The sequence below is a fragment of the Rhincodon typus genome, chromosome 27, assembly GCF_021869965.1.
Source record: "Rhincodon typus isolate 14 chromosome 27, sRhiTyp1.1, whole genome shotgun sequence".
Taxonomy (NCBI): Eukaryota; Metazoa; Chordata; class Chondrichthyes; order Orectolobiformes; family Rhincodontidae; genus Rhincodon; species Rhincodon typus.
The window spans coordinates 7,678,113-7,688,527 of NC_063358.1; the positions used below are offsets into that span (position 1 = coordinate 7,678,113).

General features: G+C 40.2%; 1 protein-coding gene across 1 annotated transcript in view; it reads left to right on the plus strand.

The window, feature by feature from the left end:
• The window catches only part of LOC109911053 (glutathione hydrolase 1 proenzyme-like), a 12,684-nt gene extending 4,086 nt beyond the window's left edge, over positions 1 to 8,598 (plus strand). Inside the window, exons 3-6 of the mRNA XM_048612919.1 lie at positions 3,117 to 3,280; positions 4,524 to 4,670; positions 8,321 to 8,457; positions 8,566 to 8,598. Of these exons, the coding sequence (XP_048468876.1) occupies positions 3,117 to 3,280; positions 4,524 to 4,670; positions 8,321 to 8,457; positions 8,566 to 8,598 (481 nt within the window). The remainder of the gene's footprint in view (positions 1 to 3,116; positions 3,281 to 4,523; positions 4,671 to 8,320; positions 8,458 to 8,565) is intronic.
• Positions 8,599 to 10,415: the final 1,817 nt, after the last annotated feature.

Sequence of the window (10,415 nt, forward strand, 5' to 3'; positions counted from 1 at the left end):
ATCCAGCCCTGCACCTTGTTACCTCAAGAAGTATGGCAGTTAAGGCACAGTGCCAATGATAGGAAATGTAGAAGATCATCTCTGGCTGCCATCTGTAATATTTTGCATCCTCCAACCATGGGAAAAGTCTCTGGCCAGAATATCCAAATGCTAAACATGAACTTGAATGAAGTTTCCATGTGCAATACTTCTCAACTGTTGCAGGTGCCTCGGAATCTGCCTCACAGTATCGATTGGAATGCTTCTGCAGTGACACAAATTAAATCCAACACAACCATCTCAACAGTGTGATGGAAAGGAGACATCAAATTCTCAACATGGAGCTGGAGCTCTTTATCCTGCAATTAAATAATAACAGTGATTTTGCATTTAGACAGTTGCAAATAATTCATCTGGAAATCTCAGGAGACAAAGGCATAGGAGAGCAGCGTTCCCTCTAAACTGTGCAGCCATGGGACCGTGTAGCTGTTCCGAAGATCTGTGCATGCCGATTGGCTTACTGACACTGTGCTGACCCATTCAGTCCCCATTTCTCCAGCGGCAGATGTCCACACAGCCAATGGAGAAATGAGTGGGATTCTATGATCCTGTCTACCTCCTTGTTAAAAAACTTTCAGTGATCTAGCCTCTACAAACCTCTGGGTAGACAATTCCAGACATTCACTAGTCTCTGGGAGAAGAAATTCCTACACATCTCAGTTTTAAATGAGTGCCCCCTTATTCTGTGACTATATCCACTGGTTCAATATTTATCCTGTCAAGCCCCCTCAGAATCTTAAATAAAAACAAAAAGTGCTGGATAAACTTGGCAGGTATGGCAGCATCTGTAAAGAGAGAAACAGAGTTAACGTCTTGATTCCAATCTGACCATTCTTCAGAACCACCCTACAGAATTTTGTATCTTTCAATAAGATTACCTCTTGTTCTTCTAAACTCTAATGAATAGAGGCCTAACCTGTTTAGCCATTCTTGTTAAGTCAACCCATCGTCCCAGTATTCAGTCAAATGAATCCTTCTCAACTGCCTCTAACGCTAGTACATCCTTTATTAAATACGGGGATCAGAACTACACAGTACTCCAGATGTAACCTCACCAACATCCTATACAGTTATGACAAAATTTCCCTATTTTCAAATTTCAGCCCCCAATAATAAAAGCCAAAATTCTGTTTTCCTTCTTAATCACTTGCTGCATCTGTTCACTAATACGTTGTGCTTCATGCACAAGAACCAGATTCCTCCATACTGCATTTTAATGCAGACTCTCTCCATTTAAGTAATAGTCTACCTTTTAACTGTTTATACTCAAGGGCATAACCTCACACATTCCAACAATAAATTCCATACGCCATGTTTTTGCCCACTCACTTACCCTAACTGTATCCCCTTACAGATTCTTAATGTCCTCATCACAACATAACCTTTCATTTAATTTGAATACATTACACACTGCTCAAGCCACCAATCCATCAAAATCGGTAACAAATAATTGAGGCTGTACGACTGATCCCTGTGGTACTTCACTAGTTACATTTTCCAACTGTCTAAATGCTTTCATTATTTAATTGTAAGGTAAAGTGTTCCAGCTCCATGTTGAGAATTTGATGTCTCCTTTCCATCACACTGTTGAGATGGTTGTGTTGGATTTAATTTGTGTCACTGTAGAAGCCTTCCAATCGATACTGTGAGGCAGATTCCAAGGCACCTGCAAAGGTTGAGGAGTATTGCACATGGAAACTTCATTCGAGGTCATGTTTAGCATTTTAATTTCAACTCTCTGTATTTTGTGGATTAACCAATCCTCAGTCCATGCTAATACCTCATATCACGAACTTTTATCTTGTGCAATAAACTTTTATGTGGCACCTTATTGAATGACTTCCGGAAATCTAAATAACCTACATCTACTTGGTATCTCTTTATGAATTCTGCTTGGTATATGCTCAAAGGATACTATCAGATAAGATTTCCCTTTCCTAAAACCATATAGATTTTGCTCGATTGTGTTAAGTTTTTCTAAATGTCCTGCTATTTCTTTCTTCATAATGGATTCTAGCATTTTCCCAACACCAGACCTATAGTTTTCTCCAGGTTTTGCGGACAAGGGAAGGGCCTGATTCTGGGGGATAACAAACCACTTGCCACAAGAAATAATTTTCACTGTCCAAGTTACGTTTTCTACTATGGTCTGATGTCCACCTATAGAACTGGATCAAGGCAGCTTAACAACTAAACAGTTTGCAGACAATGTATAACACACCTCCATCATCAGTGTTGGATTCATCCCAATCTCAAGAGAGATGTTAAGTTTGTAATCTGACCCTGCACTTCGTAGTTACTTAAAGGAATCGATCAGATAATGGCTTTGTCATTACTATTAATTATTCATTAGGTTACACTTGGCGCAGACACTGACTAAATATCCAGTGGTAAAGGTTCTATGGTATTTGTTCTAAAATTATACGGCAATTGCAATTTTTATTATTTGTGCCATTTGATATTTTATTGAGAAAACACAATGAGGAAATCCTTTGCACTGATGTAGCCAGTACTGTTTGTAATTTACATGTTTATAAGGGGATGGCCTAGTGTTATTATCACTACACTATCAATCCAGAGACCCAGATAATGTTTTGGAGGCCTGGGTTTGAATCCTGCTATAGCAGATGGTGGAATTTGAATTCAATAAAAAAAATCTGGAATTAGGAGTCTAACAATGACCATGAAACCATTGTTGATTGATGGGGAAAAAAATCTGTTTTACTAATGTCCTTTAGGGAAGGAAACTGTCATCCTTAGCTGGTCTGGCCTACATGTAACTCCAGACCAACAGCAATGTGGTTGACACTTAACTGCCCTCTGGGTAATTATGAATGGGCAACAGTGACACCCTCATCCCTTGAGTGAATTTAAAAAAAATCACAACAAAATATAGTTTTGCAGATGATAATGAACAGAACGTACATGAAAGGTTATTTTTGCCAAACTTGTGCCCTCAGGATGGAGTCCTGTTCTGATGGACCAGTAGTCAGTGAATCTGTATGACAGTGTTGCCATGCTATCACAAAGGTTGAACTTCTCTTTGCTAATCACTAAAAATTCTTTTGTTTCCACAGTGACGTGTTCTGTAAGAAAAACAGCAACCAAATTTTAAGCGAGAACGACATAATATATTTTCCAAAGTTAGCGAACACACTGCAAATGATAGCAGACATAGGACCGAATGCATTCTATGATGGGCCCATTGCAGATGATATTGTTAAGTATGTCAGTCAATCAGGTATGCACACAGATGGATACAGATCATAGCTGCCTCGTCTTATGTGATGAGACTCCTGTTTACCAAATTCAGGTTTACTTCCTGAATCCAAAAATGCTGGAGATAACAGCAGGTCAGGCAGCATCCATGGTGGGAAAGCAAGCTAACATTTCGAATCTAGATGACTCTTCATCGAAGCTGATGTCAGCTTTAACACCCCTCCCATCACAGTTTCTTAGAAGAGAATACATTTTTGATCCAATCTTAATTAACTTGTAGTGCCCTATCCAGAACAGGCTACTAAAAAAATTAGCAGCACCATTAATGTCTGTATAATCACACATCATGACAGAACTCCACACAGCTTCCAATTTCGTTATCTACTTTTGGGGTGGCAGATAATCTTGGCAAGGTGGTAAATATTGTTCCTCTCTAGTTGTCCATGAACTAATGTGATCCACGTGCTGAGGTTGCTCCCACATTGATGTTAGCTCTGACACATCAACAATACAGAATCCAAATCAAAGTCAGGATGGGCTATGACAGGCAATACCTGCTGGATAGCGGGGGAATATAGAGGAAGAGACGCTGTTGAATGAAGCTTGACCAATTGCTGTAGGATGCCTGTAGTTTGTGCATATTACAGTTCATCCTGTAGATTGTATATTCTTTGGCCCATCCTGTAGGTTGTTGTATACCACAGTCCACCTTGTAGATTGTGTATACTGCAGTTCATCCTCTAAATTGTTTACTACAGCACATCCTGTAGAATGTAAATATCATAATCCATCCTGTACATTGTGTACATTACAGTCCACCCATAGATTGCGGAAACTACAGTGTATCCTGTAGATTGTGTATATAAAAGTCCGTCCTGTGGAAAACACAGCAGTCAATTTGTGCAAAGCAAGATCCCATTGAGGTATATAGCCAGATAATGAATCTCAATGATGTTAACAGAGGGGTGAACGTTAGTCACAACATAACAGAGACTGTCTTCTTTGGAATGATGCTTTGAGATCTTCTATCTCAAATTTACAAGGGCAGACAGATCCTTGGTTTGACATTTTGTACAAAAGGCTGCACCTCCAACACTTACAGCAATGCAGCAGGAGTGTCTGCTGCATTATTCCTGTCCTTTCTAAAGGCATTGTTCAGTTAAGCTCCCTCTCAGTAAAAGGAGTTTATTTCATCGAACTAGTAAATGGTTTCATAATCTTGTTTGAATAGATTGCAATTCTGTCCATTTCTCTTGCGTCTTTAGGTGGACAAATTTCTCACAATGATCTGAAACAGTATAAAGCGAACAAGGAGACACCAATAAATGTGACTGTTGATGGATATACACTGTATGTTCCAGGTGCCCCATCTGGAGGACCAGTGCTTGCACTCATTCTGAAAATTCTTGAAGGTAACCCTGCTGTACAGAAATGTTTTACTTTAATTTTTAAAGCTTTTCCAGCTAAGTAATCACGAATGCTGAACTAGACTATGGAGAATTAACAATTCTCCTGCTATTAGCAGGAAGCTAGGGATGAATTGTTGACAATCTAATTCAGCTTCTGCTGGTGCTCAGGAAGGTGACCATAGTGTATTTAGGGTGGTTACTGAATTGAAAATGTCACCACAGGATACAAATGAGCCATTTTGTTATTCAGTCAGTAGTAAGCCACATGACCTCAAGATGAAGTAATTTTTTTTATTATTTTGAACTTCCAAATGAACTTGTTTGAAGGTAATTGAGACATATATTTATTCTGCCATAGTTCAGAAATATCGTGAAGAACTTCATAACGAATTGCTCGGAATCACAAGGACTGTCAATAGACAGAACAACGTTTGCACTCCAGAACCAAGTCCACTACCAAACAAACTGTTACAGTGCAGCTACAACTCTGGCTGCAACCCAATGATGTAGAAAATTGCCCAGTCATGCCCTGTGTGGAGAAAATAGGATAAATCCAAACTGAAAGGTGTCATAAACAATGCTATCAAGCAGTACTTGTTTAACAATAACCTGTGAACTGACTCTCAGTTTGGTTTCAGCCAGGGCCACTCAGCTCCTGACCTCACTACAGCCTTGGTTTAAACATGGACAGAAGAGCTGAATTCCAGAGGTGAGGTGAGGGTGACAGCCCTTGACATCAAGGCTGCATTTGCCTAAATGTGGCATCAAGGAGCCCTAGCAAAACTGAAGTCAATAGGAATCAGGGTGAAAATCTCCCCTAAGGTTGGATTCATACCTTGGAAGACAACTTGGTTGTTGGCCAGTGATCTCAGCTCCTAGACATCTCTGTAGGAGTTCCTCAGAGTGGTGTCCTAGGCCCAACCATCTTCAGCTGCTTCATCAATGACCTTCCCTCCATCATAAGGTCAGAGGTGGGGATGTTCATCAATGATTGCACAATGTTCAGCACCATTCATGACTCCTCGGATACTGAAGCACTCCATGTTCAAATGCAGCAAGACCTAGGCTGACAAGTGGCAAGTAACATCCATGCCACGCAAATGCCAGGCTCGAACCATCTCCAATAAGAGACAATCTAAACACCACTCCTTGACAGTCAGCGGAGGTACCATGTCTAAATCTCCCAATATTAGCATTATGGGGGTTCTCATTGACTACAGGCTGAACTGGATTCATCACATAAACACAGTGGCTAGAAGAGCAGGTCAGACCCTAAGAATACTACAGTGAGTAACTCACCTCCTGACTCCCCAAAACCTGTCAATCATCGACAAGACACAAGTCAAGAACTGTATTGGAATATTCCCCAATTGCCTGGATGAGTGCAGGTTCAACAACTCTTAAGAAGCTTCACGCCATCCAGGACAAAGCAGCCCGTTTGAATGGCAACACATTCACTCTCTCCACCACCGATGGTCAGTAACAGCAGTATGCACTATCTACAAGATGCATTGCAGAAATTCACCAAATATGCTTAAACAGCCCCTCTCAAACCCATGACCGCTTTCATCTCAAAGGACAAGGGAAGCAGATACATGGAAATGCCAGCCACTGCAAGCTCCCCTCCAAGCCACTCACCATCCTGACTTGGAAATATATTTCCGTTGCCTCACTGTCATTGGGACAAAATACTGAAACACCCTCCTTAACAGCATTTTGGATCTCCCTATACCCAAGGACTGCAGTGGTTCAAGAAGACAGCTCCCCACCACCTTCTGAAATGCAACTCAGGATGGGCAATAAATGCTGATCCAGACAGCAAAGACCACATCCCATGTATGAATAAAAAGCACAGCCATTTTCTACAGAATAAAATCCCACAAAAGCTAACACTTGACTGACTGACAGATTTATCTTTAGCTGAGGGTGTAATGTTTGTCAGGGTGCTGAGACACTTGTGCACACTTACATATTCACTTTTGATATATGAGTGATAAATGGTTTAGTATTAAGTTGTTATCCTGAGATACTTGCTGTTATGAATTGACTCTCAAGTTTAAAATGCCCATTGGTTTACTGTCCTGCTGTAAATGTTTAAAGTGCACTCTATCCCTGACATGAAATCAGTCACAAGTAGTATATTTATGTTAATTATTTGCAGTGCTAAAATAGTGTGGGTAATTTAAAGTTTCCAATGACCTATATATTTATTGATCATAGGAATATTATAGAAAGAAATTTACAGGTCTAAGTGAATTCATGAGGAAACTGACTATTTAATTGATAATTCTAACTCTACTTTGGAATACTAATATTTGATATTTGCATATTGTTGAACAGCCACAACATATTTAAAAATTGATATTAAGAGCATGTTCAAATGCAGCAAGACCTGGGCTGACAAGTGGCAGGTAACATTAATGCCACACAAATGCCAGGCTCTAACTATCTCCAATAAGAGACAATCTAACCGTCACCCCATGACATTCAGCAGAGGTACCATGGCTGAATCTCCCAATATTAGCAGGGTATTTTTCCTGATGACCACTACAAGTACTATGTGATATTTTCCACTTCTGTGGTACTGGGTAAAGATTGTTTGAGGTAGTTTACTGGCACCAATTTTCCTTTGTCTTTCTTGGTCTGTCGTGGACCTATCTAGTGATCAGTGATAGAAGATGTGCCACTGACCAGTACATACGGTAATAGCTCTGTCCTTAGATAACAAGAAACTTTATTGTACAATCACAGCAAGTAGAACTACATTTGTTCAGGACAAATTATTTTTACTTTAAGGAGGTGGTACAGAGACATCTGCTCGTTCTGAATGCAGGAGTAGATCCATTGTCTCCATCCACAGATTGTGAGAGAATGGGTGGAGCCAATGGAACATTTACATTAACCCCTTCAGAACCATTACCTTGTACAATAGAAGGTGGTGCAGGTGATTGACTAACAATCCTTTCATCTTCAGAACCTGGGTTTCAACCTGAACAAAGGTTGAGATATGGACACCCATTGAGACTGGTATTTATTTCCCTTCTGTCCCTTAGGATACTAGTGATGGGTAACAATGAATCGCTGAAGTTTGTGTGATTCGTGTACACTGGCAGGTCTGTTAAGAAGGGAATTCCAGGATTCTGACTCAGCAACAATGAAGAAACAGTGACATATGTTCCAATTCAAAGTAGTGTGTGACTTAGAGAGCAACAAGGCAGTGATACTAATGGATCTAAACTTTGTTGTTCCGGGTGATCAAGGTTACAGATTTAGGAGCTGCCAAATGTTGGAATAAGTGTCTGTGACTGTAAAGATCCTGAATAAAATGAATCAGTACAGTTTCATCACATTTAGAACAATTTGACAAAAATGTTAAATAAAACCCGAAAGAACTGCGGAGACTGGAAATCAGAAACAAAACAAAGTTGCTGGAAAAGCTCAGCAAGTCTGGCAGGATCTGCGGCGAGAAATCAGAGTTAATGTTTCAGGTCCAGTGACCCTTCCTCAGAACTCAAAACATTAATTCTGATTTCTGTCCACAGATGCTGCCAGACCTGCTGAGTTTTTCCAGCAATTTCTGTTTTTGTTCTTGACAAAAATGTTCCCTAATCAATTTTTCATCCTCTTCTAATTACTTCTCTGATCTAATTTAGGGTATAACTTTTCCCGAGAAAGTGTTTCTACACGGGAAAAGAAAGTCTTGACATACCATAGAATTATCGAAGCTTTCAAATTTGCATTTGCGGAGAGAAGCAATTTGGAGTATCCAACATCGAGTGACCATACAAAGGTAAATATATTAAATGTGAGGGCAATTCTGAAAATATGTTTATCGTATTAACACTTATAGCTGCATGCACTTGCTGTCTACAAAATCTCACTTTGTTTTTCATTTTAGACAAACATTTCCGACAATGTTTTCTCATTATAACTTCCTTACATTTGTATTTGTAATGAAACCTCCTTATATAAGTTGTCACATGGTAATTGAACCCTCTCAGCACTTTTGCAGCTCCCTGTTACATTTTCCAGTTCACACAAAGATATGAATTAAGAACAGTACTCTGCCCTCTCATTGAATCAGATTATGGCTGATCTGATGACTTGACAATCTGCCGACCCCTGATAAGCTTTCACCCACAGGAATATAGGAACGGGAGTATGCCATTCAACCCCTTGAGCCTGTTTCACTATTTATTTAGATCATGGCTGATTTGTGGTCTAACTCCATCTAGCTGGCCTTAATACCTTTGCTTAACAAAGAAAATCTATTTCAGATTTAAAATTAGCAACTGATCTAGCATCCACTGCCATTTGTGGAAGGGAGTTCCAAACATTTACCATCCTTTGTGCTTCCTAACATCTCTCTCAAACAGTCTGGCCCTAATTTCACCTTGCTTAATAAGAATCTATCTATCTCTGCCTTACAAATACTCAAAGACTCTGCTTCCACAACCTCTTTAGGAACAGTGATTCTAAAACTCACGACACTTTGTGAGAAAAAACTCTCCTTAGTGCATTGAGTATTTTTAAACCATGACCACTAAGTCAGGATTCTCCCAAAAGAGGCAACATTGTCTCTATATCCACCCTTTCAGAACCCCTCATAATCTTACATATTTCAATCAAGTTGCCTCTTGCCGTTTTAAACCCCAGTGGACAAAAATCTCACCTTTCCTTTCTTCATGCCAACATGAGTCCCTTTTTTACACCAGCTCTCACTAAAATTGATGTCTCCAAAAACTTGCCAGAAGTCTTTGGTTCTGCCCTATTTAAGATTAGCTGTAAAATCTATAAGCAATGTTACAACATAGCGCAGGCAGTCTTTATACTGGAGAAATACCAACTCTAACTTTCAGGAAAGTTCTTTGCTTGACGTGAAGTTGGGTTTTTTATTCACTCATGGAATGTGGGCATCACTGGCTGGGCCAGCATTTATTACTCACCCTTAGTTGCTCTGAGAAAGTGATGGTGAGCTGCCTTCTTGAACCGCTGCTGTCTATAAACTAAAACCCCACTAATTCCGTCATTGCCCACGAAAATCTGAGCCAGTGGGAGTTCACCTGGCTTTTTTTTACTTAAAGGAGGTTTGAATTTCAATGTCTATCTCAGCACCAGAAGTGGTGCCAACATGTGGAAATCCTTCATGATGATGGTAGTTGAAGCTTTTTTATTTGTCCCTGGGTTGCTGATGACCAGTTATGGGCCTGATTTGTTTAAAACACCAGGCCTCTGCTCCGAATTTTCCTGCCTCCATTAATTCCTGCCACCAGCCTCATTTCTCGGGCGGTCTGAGCAAGCTGTGATAAAGTCCATTTTATCTGTTGTGCTGCGGAAGGTAGTAGCCTGTCGATATTGTAACATTTACTGTACGGAATGTTCCGTTGCTTGAAACATTTGTTCCAGCCAGTCACAACGGTGGGACACTCTTGAAGCATTTTGTCACACTTATCAGTTCGAGGGTGAGTGTGCATCAGTTTCTGTGAGGGAGAAAGTGACAGAGAAGGTGACGCCCATTTTTCTTTTATTCATTCACAGGATGAGGGTGTTGCTGGCTATGACAGCATTTATTGCCCATCCCTAATTACTCGTTTCTAAAGTACTGCTGTTAGCTGGCTCCATGCAGTTAGGCAAAGAATGGCCTATAGGCAGTGGCATTCCACTCAGAGCAGCTCATGAACTGGAATTGTGCTAATGAGCCGATGTTATTGTAGTAAAAGCAACAAATCCTGGAGATCACTGCGAGTC